At 37.7% G+C, this 19,443-nt stretch overlaps 1 protein-coding gene across 2 annotated transcripts in view; it reads left to right on the top strand.

The window, feature by feature from the left end:
- The window catches only part of crbn (cereblon), a 30,288-nt gene extending 16,429 nt beyond the window's left edge, over positions 1-13,859 (top strand). For both annotated transcript variants that reach the window (XM_088636461.1, XM_088636462.1), the window contains 5 exons: positions 437-521; positions 1,091-1,206; positions 1,496-1,560; positions 9,361-9,492; positions 12,355-13,859. In XM_088636461.1, the coding sequence (XP_088492587.1) occupies positions 437-521; positions 1,091-1,206; positions 1,496-1,560; positions 9,361-9,492; positions 12,355-12,538 (582 nt within the window). In that variant the 3' untranslated portion in view covers positions 12,539-13,859. The remainder of the gene's footprint in view (positions 1-436; positions 522-1,090; positions 1,207-1,495; positions 1,561-9,360; positions 9,493-12,354) is intronic.
- The last annotated feature ends 5,584 nt before the right edge of the window (positions 13,860-19,443 follow it).

A 19,443-nucleotide genomic window follows, 5' to 3' on the forward strand; every position in this document is an offset into this window, starting at 1 on the left:
TTGACCGCTTTTCACATGCAAGGTATAGCCCCCCCCAAAAGGGATAGAATGTGGAATTCTATCCCTTTTACCAATTAACCAATAATTACCTTATTCACCTCTAGTGTGGATGATTACAAGCATTAACCGATTAATCATCTAGTGGCAGGTCTTTTGTAATATCAGTCTTTCCTGACAGCCTGTCATAAACATTCTACAGAATATTTTTACTAACTACACAGATATTTACATAAAGCATACAGACTGTTGTGTAGAATGACAGACTAATCATATGCATGAAGTTCTAACTGTCAATATGCAAAGCATGCCCTGCAGATGCTTTTCTTGGAGGGGGGAAAGGGGACATTTTAAAAAGCTAGTCGTTTTCTGTAATGAAGGTTTAAAATGTGAAGTTTTACCTTTAACCTTCTATTTAGTTTCACGTTTTTCTCATCAGGAAATTCTGATGGATAGAGTGAAGAGACAGCTACATGAGTGGGATGAAAATCTGAAAGATGAGTCTCTTCCATCAAACGCTATAGGTACTACTCTCCTGTCTTCCTTCCTCCAGTTTTTTCTCACCCCTTTGTCGACTACATTATGTCCTTTTGTGCTTTTGCAAGGGGAAATGTCACCAGTTCTTCATGTCTGTGGCTACAATTCTTATTTTCAATTTGGTTTCTTTTCAGTACTGATTTATTTGGCAAATACTCTGTTTTGCCCAAATAATGAGGAACCCACAGTCCCGTCAATGGACACTCTCAGTGGTGGGTAATATCCAGATGTCTTAAGGAGCATGAGACATGATTCCTCAACCTTCCCTAGCCAGAGCAATCTCCAAATCTAAATCCTGTTGAGTGCCGATAGAAGGTGCAGTTCCTAATCCTCACACCTTTATCCTCATCGCAGTTACAACTGCAGGGGATCCTGCTCAACTGACAGTCATGGAACTGGGACGCAAATATTTCAGAACCTCTGAGCTGTGCTTGCTACTTCCAGGGGCAGTAACTATAGTTATTTAGTGGGGGTTCCTAACAGTTTGGCCTGCGTGTCTATCATTGGCATTGTGTCATCTTCAGTGCCAGTCTTTCAGGAATCTCTCTTTGCCTAGATTTCTCTTACAGAGTGGCAGCTTGCCTGCCCATTGACGATGCCCTGCGTATACAACTACTCAAAATAGGCAGTGCCATCCAGAGACTACGCTGTGAACTGGACATAATGGACAGGGTAAGAATGCAAAATCTTGATCTGGTTATGAAGGGGAGCCTGGGTTTGAGTATTGTTGGCTGTATTATTTCCAATGGAGATCATCTTATAATGGTATGAAAGTCCTTCAAAATGAAGTGCACCAACAATCTATACAATATGTATGTATTAATAAGTTTGTTGGTGCACTACCAATATATATTAATAATACATAGTATATATGAATACAGTTGAATATAATGTAATTAACATTAGTTTCAAAGTTTGTTTCTTAATTCTCAATTATTTTTTTGCTTTTTTGTATCCACAGTGCACATCGCTTTGTTGTAAGCAATGTCATGACACAGAGATAACTACAAAAAATGAAATTTTTAGGTAAGTTTGAAGGGCATGTGACAGTTTTCCCCTAACTAAATAGAGATCCATTTATGTGATTCCTTTTTACTTCTCTTCTGGACAGTTGTGTTCCTTCAACAGGTGTACTGGGGTAGCAGTCAGAATGGTTTGTCTGTATTGTCCAAATGATGCATTTTGAAAGCATTTCCACAAATGCAGCATATGTGAGGTTTATGTACTGTAGTACTGGGGATAGCAGTAACCTGTGGATCTTTTATAGAGAAAAAAATGTCAGTATGCAAAACATCACAGGCTTGTACACTGCACTATTCTTGATTTTACATAAATATCTACTGAATTAGTGGATATGTATCATAGTGCGTAATCGATTAGACTCATAAGTGGCAGATTTTGGGTTCACCTCGTTACAAACACTCCACCCTTGGGTGAGATGCTTTACCCAGTTTCTCTAGTCCACCCAGCTGTATAGGGCAACAGAATTACTGAGTGGTAATCCCTGTGATGTACCACTATCTCCAGGGGAGAGTTACGTGATCTCTCCAAATAACACAGTGGAATCCAGGATGGGCTCTAGCCTCATGAGCCACTGTGGCTGTGGTACTTTACCATTTGCCTGCCTACCTTCTGAACTGAAGTGTAAGCTCTGGAGGGGTGCCTGTAGACCAGTTGGACATATCCAACTCGAAAAGATCTTGCAACTGCCACCATATACATTTTGCCACAAGTCTGGATCATTGCCTGAGGGTGTCTGAGCAATTTAGTTGGGACAAACTTAAGAACATAAAAGAGACGTTACAAATGAGAGTGGACACTGGGCTAGACTAGCCCGTTTGGTAATTAATAGTTAATTGGTCTAAGGATTGTATCCAGCCATTTCTTGAAACAGTTTACTCGCTTCTCCCTCCAGGAGGGTAAAGAATTAACTCGTGTTCTAGGTTTTAAATGCACTTCCACACAATTTCCACTTGTACCTTCTGGCTCTTGGTTCACTGTACATTCTGAAGAAATCTGAGATCCCCTTGTAGTCTTCTCTATTCACAAATAAAAATGTTTACAGTCACATTTAAATGTAATTTACATTCATTGGAATCTTCAAATGTGTGATAATTCAAGGTAAACTGCAGATGAGCAACCAATATGAAGTGCTGTTGTGGCTAATCCATCACCTTTACCAATGAAATCTAATGGAATCATTGTTAGTTGTTCCTTGAGGCTTCATAAAAATATAAATGAACTGAAAGGAGGAATCTTTTCGTAAGGAAGAATGGTCTAAAATTCCTTCTAACCGTTGTGCAAGTCTCATCAGCAGCTACAGGAAACATTTGGTGGAGGTTATTAATAATAATAATAATAATAATAATAATAATAATAATAATAATTGCTTACACTTATATAGCGCTTTTCTGGACACTCCACTCAAAGTGCTTTACAGATAATGGGGACTCCCCTCCACCACCACCCATGTGCAGCATCCACCTGGATGATGCGACGGCAGCCATAGTTCGCCAGAACGCTCACCACACATCAGCTATCAGTGGGGAGGAGAGCAGAGTAATGAAGCCAACTGATAGATGGGGATTATTAGGAGGCCATGATTGGTAAGGGCCAATGGGAAATTTAGCCAGGACGCCGGGGTTATACCCCTCCTCTTTTCGAGAAACGCCCTGGGATTTTTAATGACCACAGAGAGTCAGGACCTCGGTTTTACATCTCATCCGAAGGACGGGGCCTGTTTACAGTATAGTGTCCCCGTCACTATACTGGGGCATAAGGACCCACATGGACCACAGGGTGAGCGCCCTGTGCTCCTTTATTGTGTCTAAAGGAGGTTCTACCAGTTACTAAATATAAGAGTTCACATACTTTTTCAAGCCTGGACTGTGAATGTTCAAACGATGTGTTCAGTACTGACAAGAAGCATTTTTTGTGTGTTTGTGTTAGTTTAAGCAGATTGTGTTTGTCTATTATTGTGACTTAGTTGAAGATCAGACCACATTTTTAAGAGTAATTAATGCAGAAATCCAGGTAATCCCAAAGGGTTCACAAACGTTTTCTTGCAACTGTACTTTCAGGATGAGCTTAGCTTAAAAATGTCTAACATTTCAAAAGAACACTATCTCTGCATTAAGAAGGAAGAGCACTGCATGAAAGTGTTAGAACAACCTAGCAAACTATCTGAGTGTTTTGCACAGCAGTGTGTGTTTATTTGTTGGCCTTTGGCTAGACAGTAGCAAGTAGACACTTTGGAGCCAGAGCCTCAGATGCACTTTGTTTTAGTTTTGTAAAACCCAAAGCCTCAAGCAAAGGGGAGAACTCAACTGTTGAAGGGAGATGCCATAGAAAATCACGCATCCAAGCCCATAGAGTTATATATAAATGTGACAGAAACAGCAACAAGTTACTGGAAACAGCAGTACTATAATACTGTAGGAGCTACAGAATCCTTGCTTACAGATTGATGGATTACTGGGTATCACAAGTTGGGGGGACAGTCATCACCACAAAGGTGGTGGGATAGCAGTTTATACAAAAATGGTGTAAAAGCAGAAGAATTTACAAGAGTTAATTTTTATGAATCTTCATAACTCAAGCAAGATAAAAGCTCAAGGGGTATAGTGTTAGGTGTCTGTACTGACCAACTATCTTGGATACTAAAATTCTGCTTTAGTATATTGTGCTGTTAGATCTACATGTAGCACAAACGCAAGTATATTGTTGGGAGACTCTTTTTTTTTTCCTTTTGTATGCTGGGAAAATCCTGCAGTTGAAATTGTTTGTATAGGCTTTCTTACCCAGAATGATCTGTTGTTTTCAGGTGACCCAGATAAACAGAAAAATGTAAATTAGAAGGTAGAAATAAGAAAAAAGTATTTGCTTATTAAATGCTTATTACAAACCAAGATGGACAGAATATAAAGAAAAATGTTTTTTAAATGCAGACTATATCAGAATGAAACAGATCCTAGTTAGATTGACATCAATTAGATTGGAAATTAATAGATATGCAATGTTGCACCTCAGAAATGTGCTACAAAGTTTGACTAATAAACTCTAATCCTCAAACTTAAAGCTGCTGGAATCCAAGTATAGGCACATGGATAAAAACAATGGTTAAAAAGGAAATGGTTAAAAAAGTGCTTTACAGATAATGGGGACTCCCCTCCACCACCACCCATGTGCAGCATCCACCTGGATGATGCGACGGCAGCCATAGTGTGCCAGAACGCTCACCACACATCAGCTCTCAGTGGGGAGGAGAGCAGAGTAATGAAGCCGACTGATAGATGGGGATTATTAGGAGGCCATGATTGGTAAGGGCCAATGGGAAATTTGGCCAGGACGCCGGGGTTACACCCCTCCTCTTTTCGAGAAACGCCCTGGGATTTTTAATGACCACAGAGAGTCAGGACCTCGGTTTTACATCTCATCCGAAAGACGGGGCCTGTTTACAGTATAGTGTCCCTGTCACTATACTGGGGCATAAGGACCCACATGGACCACAGGGTGAGCGCCCTGTGCTCCTTTATTGTGTCTAAAGGAGGTTCTACCAGTTACTAAATATAAGAGTTCACATACTTTTTCAAGCCTGGACTGTGAATGTTCAAACGATGTGTTCAGTACTGACAAGAAGCATTTTTTGTGTGTTTGTGTTAGTTTAAGCAGATTGTGTTTGTCTATTATTGTGACTTAGTTGAAGATCAGACCACATTTTTATGAGTAATTAATGCAGAAATCCAGGTAATACCAAAGGGTTCACAAACGTTTTCTTGCAACTGTACTTTCAGGATGAGCTTAGCTTAAAAATGTCTAACATTTCAAAGGAACACTATTTCTGCATAAAGAAGGAAGAGCGCTGCATGAAAGTGTTAGAACAACCTAGCAAACTATCTGAGTGTTTTGCACAGCAGTGTGTGTCTGAAAGCAGCAGATTGAGTGGTGTTTATTTGTTGGCCTTTGGCTAGACAGTAGCAAGTAGACACTTTGGAGCCAGAGCCTCAGATGCACTTTGTTTTAGTTTTGTAAAACCCAAAGCCTCAAGCAAAGGGGAGAACTCAACTGTTGAAGGGAGATGCCATAGAAAATCACGCATCCAAGCCCATAGAGTTATATATAAATGTGACAGAAACAGCAACAAGTTACTGGAAACAGCAGTACTATAATACTGTAGGAGCTACAGAATCCTTGCTTACAGAGTGATGGATTACTGGGTATCACAAGTTGGGGGGACAGTCATCACCACAAAGGTGGTGGGATAGCAGTTTATACAAAAATGGTGTAAAAGCAGAAGAATTTACAAGAGTTAATTTTTATGAATCTTCATAACTCAAGCAAGATAAAAGCTCAAGGGGTATAGTGTTAGGTGTCTGTACAGACCAACTATCTTGGATACTAAAATTCTGCTTTAGTACTGTATATTGTGCTGTTAGATCTACATGTAGCACAAACGCAAGTATATTGTTGGGAGACTCTTTTTTTTTCCTTTTGTATGCTGGGAAAATCCTGCAGTTGAAATTGTTTGTATAGGCTTTCTTACCCAGAATGATCTGTTGTTTTCAGGTGACCCAGATAAACAGAAAAATGTAAATTAGAAGGTAGAAATAAGAAAAAAGTATTTGCTTATTAAATGCTTATTACAAATCAAGATGGACAGAATATAAAGAAAAATGTTTTTTAAATGCAGACTATATCAGAATGAAACAGATCCTAGTTAGATTGACATCAATTAGATTGGAAATTAATAGATATGCAAAGTTGCACCTCAAAAATGTGCTACAAAGTTTGACTAATAAACTCTAATCCTCAAACTTAAAGCTGCTGGAATCCAAGTATAGGCACATTGATAAAAACAATGGTTAAAAAGGAAATAGGCAACTAATGAGGAGTGTTACTTCAGCATCTGTGAGATTGATAGTGGGGTACCTCAGGGATCAGTTTAGGTTCAGTGCTCCTCCTGATCAGTATGAATAATCTGTTCTCTAGAACAGTGATTAAACCTGTCAAATTCTAGATGATACACAAATAGGTGGCATTTCAAATAGTTTAACAACTCCACAAGCAATACAAGAGGACCTAGAATGAATCCAGGAATGAATAGACCAGGTAAGACATGCCAGGGGTGAGAACGTGAAATTAAAATATCAGAGGGGAATGCTGGACTTGGAAGAAGCAACATATGAGAAAGTTTGAGGACTGTAGTACTTAAATTCATTACTTTGACTTGGCAGTGTGAAGAAGCAATACGATTGACATGAAAATGCTTGGATATATTGTTCAGGGTATAGAACTGAAGTCCAGGGATGTTACGTTAAATCTGAGCCTGTAACCAGTGCCCTGGACTTGTGGATAAAGCTGGCTCTGGGTTTCCATTTCAAAAGAACTGATAAAATACCTGAAACATTCGTCTACTAGAAACCAAACATGCAAGCTGGGCAAAATGGCACCCTTTCATTTGTAACCATGCTTATTTTTATGAAGCCCTGGACCTTGATAATAAAATAACTCTCAAAGATCCGTAAGTATGTCTAGGTTTACAACAATAAGAAATGTACTGTATACAAAAATGGTTTAATATCCATTGCTGTTGTTTAAGAATGTCAATGGTTACAGTGCCTTGTAACTCAGGAAGAGCTTCAAGATACTGCACTATATACAGTACCATATTTTGGATTTTTCTTTTGATTTCAAAATCTAGGCATCCACAATTTTTTTCAGGAAAGTAAAAACAACAATTTTAATTTTCAAACCTTATACTGTTATTCAGAATGAAATGATTACCAGCTGCCCACTGTTCTTTCAAGAGAAAATAGCAAAAGACATTACAAGCACGATTTAGAGTAATTATGTAATATGAGCAAGTTCCTGGGGAACAAAGGTGAAAGAAAGTGTTTAATGTGATAAAACCAAATAAGCGACAAATGCTTAATGGAAAATGATAGGTGAAGTGGCGGCCTCTGTACCATTGTTCCATGCAGAGTATCTTATGATGCTCTGAGATTTCAGGGGCTTTGGCTGTCTTTAAAGTGATAGTACAAGTAATTCCTGCTTGTATGAGGAAAACATATTTTCCTTATGTGTATGTGGAGCACCTGTTGGGTATATTTTTTAGAAGTATATACTATACATAGAAATAACTAAAAAGTACCAAGTAACATATCTTTATTAAAGTAAATGATGGGGTGAAAGTTTTTGTTACTGAATTTGCTCATTAATGAGATTCTGTTATATGTACTGTATGTGGGTGTTAGTCTTGACTTTTGTTGACAGCAATAGAAAGGCTTTGATTTTGTTTTGTCACTATACAAATTATTAAGTCACTCAGGTCAGACAATGTCAGTTCTGTGTTTCTGTTAGTCTGGATATTGGAAGTGTATTTCTTTTGGGAAATGATCACTCTTCCTACTGCCAGTATTGTCTCTGCTGTGACCTGTAGTATGTTAAACATGAATAGGAGGAGTACAGTAGTCCTTGTGTCTGCAAAATATTTTCAGGTAGCTACTTGACAATGGACAGCTGCTGGGTAGTTGTCTGAACAGAACTGAGGATTGTAAAGCAATTGAAGGAAAACCACGGTTTAGAGTTTCTCTGAGAACATGTACAGTTGAACCCAAAAGAAACTGAAGATGCTTTCCACAATATGCCAAAACAAAACAGGGGTAGAGACTCCTTAAATTATATATCTGGGGGGCATATGCTGCAATACAGACATCACCAATGAATCATCCTGACATTTAAAGATGGAAACAATGGAGGTAGTGGGTAATAGAACCTCAGACATATCTGGATTTCTAGAGAATATTTAACATTCAGCAGATACTGAGTTACCCACTGGTGGAATATTTCTGCCTCATTTTTCTGAAGATTGCTGTGCACAATAATTTATGTGGTTTGCCATTATTACCAGCAGAGGACTTCAAAGTCCATCATGCATCAGAAAACCTGTTGGTTCATATAACTTCACATGCTGTATCCGTTTATTTGTTGATTAAATGTTCAGGCAACAGTGCGTTAAGCGTCTCTTAAGTATTTTTTTTCTGAAAAATGCCAGTATCATTGTACTCATTGAAGTGTTTGTAAACCTTATTTACCTATTTTACCCTAACCCAAAAACAGTAAGTCAGCAAATGCTATTCTTGAAAATGTATTTCTATAAATGTTTTTATATGAAAACTGTTTAGAATATAAGGGTTCCTTATCATTTTAATGAAGTTTTTTTTATGATCTGACGAGCTACAGAAAAGCTTGTTTATGAGACAAGTGAATGGGAAACATTATCAACCTTGCCCTCAAGATGTTACCTCATTGATCATTTTTTAGACATAATAAAATCCAAATTGCTCTAAACAGCCACACAGTGGAAGATGAAAACATTTAGTGGTAGAAATCATTTTTTAAGGTTATTAGGTCTCCGATGCATTATTATCCAACTCTTTTGATCACTAAATCATCATGCAGTGTCAATAAATGTGAACTACTGTACATGCTGTTTTCATTTTTTCCTAAAGGACTGTTATTATGTTTTTTTTTTCTTGTTTTGTGTAGAAATGTTTGAAAAGCCTGTTCTTAGAATGTGAATTCTATTGCATTGTGCACTCCACTTACGTTTGTCAGAGCCTGGGAGGCTTTCGGAGGGGTAGTTGGCAGACACTTTTATGTACAGTATTTACTGCTAAGAAAACTGCAGGTGGGAATTTTGTGTAGCACAAAGCATAATCCATATCTAGGGGACTTCAGTGCCCTAAGGTTTGGGATTTGTAAAAGCCCTATATTGGATTTCCCACCAATATAAAATGTTCTGATTTTTCTTCTTTGCTCTTCCAGCCTGTCTTTGTGTGGACCCATGGCTGCCTATGTCAATCCCCATGGATATGTTCACGAGACCCTGACAGTGTACAAGGCAAACAACCTCAACCTGACAGGCAGGCCGTCGACTTTGCACAGCTGGTTCCCAGGGTAACTTACGTGTTTTACTTTACTGTTTGACCAAGTGTCAGAGGCCAAGGAGGCCCTGGATTGCTGAAGGAAATCCAAAACAAATACATTGTTCCCTGTCATGTCTGCCCTCCTTCTACATCCTCTGTGTGAGTTACACCCAAATCAGATAACTTCACCTTCCATCAAACATAAAACAGTGTGACCCAGTAAACCCAGATTTCTAGCCTTTCGCTTCAGCTGGCTTGACTCTAGTACTGATACAGGTCACAAGTGAAATTAGTTCAGTAATTTGTGATGAGAGACCAGAGGCCATCTGTGCATTTCACAGACTGAACTGCATGGTATCTAAGACCATGTGGGATGTCCGAGTGATGAACGCAATTGAAGTAAGGAGTAAGGTTAATTTACAGAGAATTTAAGAGAATATTATGTGACATAAAAGCTGCTTTTGGCCAACAGTTTCTTTATCATGTTTTTGGATCCACTGTTTACAGACATCTTACACATAATATTTTGAAAATATGAACCTTAAGAGCCCTGTACCATATGTACAGTATAGGTGTAGAAATATAAAAGATGTTAAATGAATAGTAAAGAACAGATTGCACTGCACACTGAATTCTTCCCCCAAAACTGTTGTGTTTCATGTAATCAGGAGCTAAGGGCCACTGAAAATTTATTAACTTATGAAATATCTGTGGTATTCCACAGACTACATGGCAATGAGGCCTTTATGTTCTGCTTCAGTCTTTGAAATCTGTCTCCAATATCTTGTATTTTGTGCTTTTCAACACACTAACTTCAGCTGTACTTTAGTTGTATTATGTAAAGCAATTACAGAAGTCACTATGTCTTATGATCTGTTACATTGGATAAGCTTACAAAGAATCCTTTTAATATTTCTTGTAAGGTACAGTATAATCACTTGTAGAAGTTTTGTCTAAATCACTATATAAGCCCTATTTTTCTGTCACATCGTTTCATTGCAGTGTATTTTTATGAGTCATTAAAGTGAGTGACTCTTGTTAATGGGATTTTTAGTGTGTTGGATGTGTTTAGTGTGTATCTACCTTATCAGGTAAAGTCTAGTAAATCCACATTGCTTGTAGGGTATATGTGGGGCTCAGTTTTCCCAATTGTAAATGAAGCATAAAGGCAGTTTGCCCATAATTGGGACTATGGTGTTTTGAGTTTGTAAACTACAGTTTAAGATAAGAGTCCTTCAAAAAATGCAAGGTGGAAAGCGCAGTCTTCTGTTTCAGATTAATGCCTGTTTAATTGTTTCTTTTCTAAAATCTAAGCATTCTTGTTAATATTCTAAAGTCATGAATAAGGGTACTTTAAGTAATAGTGGGTTATATGTCCATCAGTTTTTGCTTACATTTAGGAAAATAGTAATAAAAAATGTTTTCAAACTAGTTTGTATTTCCTGTGGTCCATGGTTTTTCTACAAATTGAATAATTATATGTTACATCTGATAGGGGAAATCTTGAATTCTGAAGATATTGCAAATGAGTCTAAGAGAAAGCTGATAAAACCTGTTTCAAATCTTTAAAGCAGATGCCTTGGCCAACACATGAACTTTAGTATTTGACAAAACAGAGTTGTTCAAAGTCTTAAATTGTGATCTCTCCACTTGATGAGCTCTGTTCTGTCAGTTCAGATTAGCTTCAGATTCTGCAGTTTTTATTCCAGTGAAAATATGAATTTATTTTTGGTACCTAAAAGTGTGCTGTAGAATTTTATCTTGTTTCAAACTTAGGTACAAGTAATTAAATATTATGGTACAGTACATGTATTGTGTGAGGTATTCATGTTGTCTGTTTTAAAACAAGAGGCCCTAGTCAGATTAACAACTCATCAGACCTTAAGAAAAGAGCCCAGCTGGTTGGAGCCATACTATTTTTTTCTTTTACTAATTTTTACTCGAAAGGATTCCTAACAGAGAGCAGCTGATAGATAGCATATCCTGTGACTCTCTTATGTTTAGCCTCAAGACACAAATGGGAATTATGACTTTGCCTGAATTAGGCCAAGACTGAGAAGAGCTACAAAATAAAACGTTTTTTAGACAAAAAGTGGCAGGATTTTCTATGGTTGAGAAATGCAAAGCTTGTAGGGAAGACGTTTATTCCTTCCAGGAAGAATTGACCTACTGCAGTTCTGTAATGCCATCCTTCAATGGAATGGGGACGAAGACAGTGTTTGACAAATTAGCTGCTGTTTCTGAGCCTGAGCTTAGAATGTGTCTCACAGCCACTGTACACTGCTTTTCCTTGAGAAACCTCAGTAGCAGTGCCATGAAACAAGGCTTCATTCAGTTTGCTGTCTTTAAAGGTTATTTATAGTAATGTTAATTGATAGGTTAAATGCACATAATTGTTTTGCCGTTTTTATGTGATTTTTTAGCTTGGCTCTTCATTACTCAGGTCATTTTGTTATTGCCTTGCACAGCAAATTCAGAACTACAGTATGTATTTTCATGTGAGGGATGCTTGGATAACTGAAAGAAATCCCAAATAAACCATTCTGTATGAGCCAGCAAAAACTTTTTTGGAACAAAAGTAACCTAGGTTTAACAACATGTTACTAAAATTCAGGCTTATTGGACTCCCAGTCAATTCCAGAAATCCAGTGTTCTACACTGTTTGCTACTACTTCTGACTGATGCCAAAGAATGAGCTGTGTCGGTATAGCGCAAAGCATGCTAGCTGTCATAATGCTTTGGAGCAATAACTTGCATGTTCGATTGGTATTAACACAAATCAAACTTAATGTTAAAAAGTAATGGCATGTAAGTCCATGAAATATGACATGTGCTTGTATGATGGTGCTTTTGCAAAGTGGTGTTTGTGACTGGAATTCCCTGTGTTTTGTAGATACGCCTGGACAATAGCGCAGTGCAGAACCTGTGGCTCTCACATGGGCTGGAAATTCACTGCTACCAAGAAGGACATGTCTCCACAGAAGTTCTGGGGATTGACTCGCTCAGCAATGCTTCCTCGCATCCCTAAGTCAGAGGATGAGGATGAGGAGGAAGGCTCCAGGCAGCTTTGCCTGTAGTGTGAATACCGAAAAACCAAGAAAGCTTCCTTGTCAGAATTCACAAGGAAAGTATACTGGTTCTCAAATAAGTACATATTAGTAACAATAAACAATTATGTAATAAAAGCTGGCTTGTGACACCCGCGTATACCTACAGTTTATGTTTCCAGATGGTGGAGGTGGTTAGCTGTGTCAGAAACCAGAGAGCAATATGCAACTTATAATGTGCCAATAACTGCAGTACAGTGCTGTGAGCTAGGGAGAAAAAAGCTAACTTAATGCTCAACACTCTCATATCCTAACCCGACCGTGCTAGCCTTCTGAGAGCTGGGTTACTATGGGTTCATTATATCATACAAGACATAACATATCTACACTGGAGATAGCATTGGATTTCTAGCGTTTGAGTGATATAATTTTTTTCTCCCTTTTTCAGTAGCCTGTGGTAATCTAGGAACTTCATAGTTTGCAGTGTCTCAGTGGTACTGCAAAGAATGTGCAAATCTGCATGTGGTTCAGTAGGCTTTTTAGTATGGCTAGACATGTACTGTAGGGAAAAAGATACTGTTCCCTAAGTCTGTTTTCAGTAAATGACCTGTGTCAGGTGTCATTGTTTTAGTCCTCAGTGTTAAAGTTCAGATAACTGTGACATGTTACTAATTCTTTCTAAAAATAATACATTTGGATACAGTATGTTCAAAATTTTACCATGTTCAAGGAATGCCAGACAAAAGAAATCAAGTACTGTATCTTTAGTGCATATATTTGGGGGTTTCATAAAAAGATTCCACATTTTCATTAATATCCCTGTTAGATGTTGCATAATGTTCACATGCAGTTCACACTTATCACTGAGGGTCCAAGAAGGAACCAATACTGCTGAAAACTGTACCTGTCTCGATTGGCTTCAAATGAGTTCATTTGAATCATATTTTTGTTAATTATGGAGATAAAATAAAATGAGGCAGTTGCAAAGAGGGACATGTTTTTACATTTTTAATTGTGTTTTTTGTTTTGCAGGAGTTTATTTATTTTTGATTGAGATCTTTTATTTTTGGTACTTGCTGCTGTATGAGATATAATGTGGCTCATTGCGTCATTGAGTAATAAGACAATTTTATTGCATGCATTGGGAGTGGAACACCCAGACAGATCTCACATCTTAACTATGTGTTGTTAAATGTCTTAAACATTCTTTTTAGTTCCTTATGAAAAGCAGGAAATATTTTCTATGCTTGAATTTTTTTTCTCTCAATGTAATACTTGGCAGTTGCATGTTAAACAAAATTCTCGTTAATTTCCTGCACATATGAATTTATAAAATGTCTCCACACCAGAATGTTCGTAAATGTGTCAGTTTTGTTATCAAAAAGGTTTTTAGTTAGGTTTTTAGTTTGATTTCATCTATCCATCCATTTTTTAGCTTCATCCACTTTCAGAGTCGGGGGAGCTTATCCCAGCAAGCAGTCGACAGAAGGCAGGACAGTATGCTAGTCCATCACAGGGCAGACAGGTACATGTACACACTCACAGAAGGGCCAGTTTTCCCAAAAGCCGATTATTCTAGCAGTGTTTTTGGACTGCAGGAGGAAACTAGAACACCTTGAGTAAACCCATGTGAACACGAGGAGAAACAAATGCAGATGGGTTTGGAATTTAAATGCAAATTCAATCAATTTTTTTACTTTTTCACAATTCCAAACATGTACATCATATAGGCATTTTCTGATTTGCAAAATGGGCACTTGGGTGATAAATTAGCTTTAAACTGAGCCATTATCAATGGCGTAAAATATATACGAAGGAGTACATTAAATTGACTTAATATATGTTTAGTGGTAGTTATTTTTTGGGGAATTTCATTATACTTTCTGTCATTCTACTACTGAATATTCACATTGCAAATCCTGTTCACATCTGACCTTTTTTGGATAAAATCACATCGCATTTCTGAATTCAACACATTTTAGAGAGAAAACCTTTAAGGGTTTAAATACCTTGGATTGTCTTTTCAATTGATGTTTGGTAAACAATAGAAAATACTTTTTTTATTTTACTGTATCCACGTTTTGTGTCTGTAAATATTTACAATTTTTTTTAGGTATATTGTGTTTTATTGTCTCAAAATCTAAAAACAGTTTCCTCACCACATAAATCATCTAGTTCAGTAATACCGTTCTCCTGCCATTTAAGTAATACTATCTAAAATAGATCGTAGAACAAAGAAGTATCCCATAAAGGAAGAAATTAAGTCAAAATTTTACTTTTTCCCCACCAATTTATGACATTCTTGCCGACATTTATAGTAGTGGTGTATACAGTAATGGGTTCACTATTTATCGTATCTACAGCTTTCAAGGATTCCATTTAAAGTATGGCTCTTAAAGATGTATTCACCATCTGTTGCTCCAATAATAACCAAGATGGCATTGCTATATTAGGTTTAATCAAGTTCCAAATACATCTTAATTGACCAGCCAAATAAAATAACAAAATTTGGAATATGTAAACTTTTTCAAAAGGAGCTTACAGTGCTGAAACGTACCTTCCATTTTCCCAACATAAACTCCTGTAATATCTCTGTTAGTTAATATTGCTAGAGCTTAAGGTTCAATGGCTAAAGAAAATAAAATAGATACCTCTTCCCAGTGTAAAGGGCTTTGATAACTTATCATTAGTAAGTATCTATGGTTTAGTTGATTTGAAAAAACTTCTAATGAAATTCACAAATATACTGTATCTCCAAAATTCATCTTAATGTTTGAAATAAATCCAACCTAATCTATCAGGTGTTTTCTGCATCTATAACTAACACATAATGTGAATGTACGTCTTTTCTTCATATTTCAATCATATGCAGGAGCTTTCTAATGTTTTCTGACCCGTCTCTGCTGAATGAACCCAGTTTAGTCATCATGACAATATCGGTTGGTCATCATTGGTATAACTGGCTCCAGTCTACATGGAAACATTTTTGTAACCTACATTTAGAAGAGACAGTGGTCTGTAACTACACATAACTCTCTGTCTTTTATTGGTTTTAAAAAGACAAACTCTGGATAAAACTGAATGCATGGTATCAAGCTTCAAAAACAATGATGTTTTCCCAATATAAGCAATTAGTGATAAATTGATGGCACACATATTTGCCATCAATACAGTCCAAATAACTCATTTACAGCATACAAAAAGTGGCACTTTTTGAGAAACCCAACTAAAAAGATGTAAAGAATATATTTCATTAACTTGTGAAATGTGAAGTTCAGGCTAGGAAAATAGCACCTTTAGAGGCTTAGGTGTTGACTATACTATTTCATATTGCTGTTAAGCTCTGATACATTTCTACCAGTAAACTTTACAGTGAATTTCTTGTCTTCTGTTTTTGTTTTCTACCTGTTTTTTATGTGCTGAACAGTTACAACATATCAGTAGCTTTTCCAAGTATAGAGTGTTTTTTTATTTATTTTATGGAATCTGGAGGAATTCTTTGAAGTATGTCTCCTTTTCTATAAATATATATATATACAGTAATACAACAACAAACTTTGGTTACATCATTTGAATTATTGTAATTTTAGGGTTCTCTTTATGCTGTATGTTGAGCATTTTTATTTATTCTGAAAAGGAAAGTAATAAAATTATTATTAAAAATGAAGCTATCACTATTACAAGTAAATAGTGTAATAGTGAAACGATGCAGTGATTTCCCATTTGTTTGGAGGTTTAAATAGCTTAAGTAAAGCAAAAATCATTCTCTTATTCCTACAACAGCTGTTTCAAGTATTGTAGAAGTATACGCATTGGATTGTACTAGAGCAAGGTTTTCCCAAGAAGTCAAGTGTCTTAATATCCCAGTTTGTTTTGCTGAAAATCGTGTTACATCTGGGCGGAGTCATCACCTGACAGGCGAGGCCAAGCTAATTAGCCAAAGAGGGAATCAAAAGCACACTGAAGATTTTGCTGTTGCAGTGGAGCATCCATCGTGTGTGATATTAAATAGATAAAACATATTTCTACAAATAAGTGGTCATGCTAAAAGTATTTCTAGAACATTCCTTAGATATTTTCAGATCTTGAATCTCATGTCAGTATTACACTATATTGAACAAACAACACCCAAATGATACAATGATTGCTTTTGAAATTAGTAACTTCAAAAGTAACATTCACCAGATACAGACCTCATATTGCAATAGTGTGTGTTTATTTTAAAAAGATAAAAAAGACTTCATAACAGGGACTGAACAGAAACACATCTACAAGAATCCTGACAGAGCCTAGAGCCAGCCTTTTTTTTTTGCCCCCACTTAGATCACTACAGTACCTCTCTCTCTGTCATGTCTGCTCTTCTTCCTGCTCCTTCTAATATCATCCTTCTTCAGATATCCAGTACAACTACTCCCCTGGGGCTTCTCTCCGCTTCTTTTCCCTTCTGCTCTCGTTCTCACAACACAAGCCTCGACGCAGGTGCCATCACGCAGATCTGCGTTGCTTGCTGTCCAGTGCAGTCATATACAGAGCTGCATTGCTCGTTCACAAGTTCAGTCACACAGAGCTGTTGTTTACTCACCAGTGCAGTCATGCAGACCCATGTTGCTCAATTGCCAGCAGTGCAGTCATGCTGCCCGATATTGTTTGCTCTTTATTAGAGCTGTCCTTCATTGCTCAGTCACACTGCCAGTGCAGTCTCACTTTCCTTTGATCCATGATTTTTTGCATTAGGGGCCTCCAACCCACAGTGCCTTCACGCCCAGCAATGTCCTTATTTTTTTGTCCCTTTCCACTTCCTCAATCCCCTCTTTATGTTGTCCCAATAGGAGCCATCCTGAGTGTTGATGCTCACTGTGTCTCCTCCACGGGATGAGCACAAAGTATCAATCTCTAGGCTTATCACTCACAGTTTCTGTGTTCTGTCTTAACCCTTGATTTCCTACTCCAATCTGTTCCACCTGTACCCTAGTCTTTCGGGTACTTGAGGCTCACGCTCCCAGAGCACACTGTTCTGGGATTTGTGATTATCCTGAAAGACCACTGCTTGAGTTGCTTTTTTAGGTATTTCACCTGGAATTCATGCTCATAGTCTTTCAGATATAGCAAATGGATGAGTCAAGTCACACTTACATTCAGTATTCCACTGTTTTTGTCAGTCCGTCCATCCATTCACTGACAAGCATCAGCAAGTGGTTTGTCACAACTGAATGTAACAAAGCGGGAGTGGGAGGAGCCGCAGTGAACACCGGTAAAAGATCTGAGTGGGCAGAGGCATCGGTGTGAGGTTAGTGAAAACTGAAAGAAAACACACAACAAAAGGAAAATGCACTTTGAACAGTGGCATCCAGGCTGGACTGTCCCTATCTAATGGGGTCCAGTCGGGAAGAAAAGGAGCATGAGGTCAAAATGAAAAAAACTCAACTTGTCCCAGTGGAGATACACAGTGGGACAGGGGAGGAAAAACTTGTGTATCTCCATGTATCTCGCCTGTACCAGTGAGAGATACATGGCAGGACAGGAGAAAAAATAAAATGAAACTAAAATGTGGCCTTACGCTCTCTCTGCAGTCCCCTCCGGGACTGTCGCTGGATGGTCCTCCCCTTGTGGGTGTTTGCTCGTCCCTCCGGGGAAGTGCTCAGTGTATTCTGATAGGGCTCCCACAGCTGTGGCTCGTCCTTAATCAGCTAGGATAGCTGTCCTTAATTCAGGACTCCGCCTCCACCTTCAACAGCTTCAGGATTGTACTCCCAGATCAGCTACCAATCAAATCCTAGACTGATGCTTCTCTGATACCTATTTTGCATACACCCACCTGCTCCACAGTCATGCAACAGTGCACCACAAGCTCTGTCATTTCCTTTAATTTTTTTGAGGTTTTGTCAGCCATTTGCTCACCCAGGCAAGTTACACCTAATTTAAATTCACTAGCCCTATAGCTTCCATCATCCCATTGCTTTAATTAAGTGTTGAGCTAACTAGTGAAATGGAGTTTGTAAGCAGAAGTTTGGGAGGAGGTCAAATTTCTACTCTTGCCCACTTCTGCTTTTTTACACATCTTGCCCTTTTGCAGGCATCTTTTCTCACACCCCTCCCCCACCCCATTTTCACCCTTGCAGCAGCTCCCTGGCTCATTCTTTCAAGTAAGAAAGATCCTCTCAGCCTTGACCTAATGGGTAAGTCTTTTCATTCATTAATAAGAATTTGAATGAACTGAAATCCTCATGTTGATGCTTTTTTTTTCTTAATTTGGCAAATAAATGTGTCTGTGTTTATTTGATAATTTAATAAAATTGTTTAGTTCCTTTGGGAAATTGCACATATTACTTCACATGCACTTTAAGCATCTTGTCACCAAAACAGAAAATTGCTTTATGTTTTGGGGAAGCAAAAGCAATTCCATAATCTGATACATCTGTTGAAAGTAACTTGTATAAACCTTTACAGACAGTCCTCCAAGACACAAAAATGTCATAGTCCCTCTGCCTTAGCAAGAACTACCAAGTGAAATTTAAAATTATATACTATTGAGAAGTGGTATCTACTGCTCTTCAAGGTCATGCATTAAATGTGCTTTAATAAACTTGTGTGGAATGCCATGGTGAACTACAGTTTGGGATATTGTGATATTCCTGAAGTCCAGTATAGTTAAGTACAATAAAGGTGTGCTAAAATCATAACAACCCATAGAAACTACCCCATATGCATAACTTACAGTAGTTGCAGAAGGTTTAAAATAATCAAACAGTGATTTTAGGTCAACAGACAAAATGGAAAACACTAATTCCAATTTCTAGGAAAGAACCACAGGTTTAAGAAGAACACTGGAATGGAAGTGTAAATATCTCACAGGGCGCAATCATGTTCATATTCAGCAGTTAAAAAAAGTTTTTTTTTACTATTTATTTTCAATATATAGCTCTGTTGAGCATAGC

Source organism: Lepisosteus platostomus, chromosome 6 (assembly GCF_059453375.1).
Source record: "Lepisosteus platostomus isolate fLepPlt1 chromosome 6, fLepPlt1.hap1, whole genome shotgun sequence".
Taxonomy (NCBI): domain Eukaryota; kingdom Metazoa; phylum Chordata; class Actinopteri; order Semionotiformes; family Lepisosteidae; genus Lepisosteus; species Lepisosteus platostomus.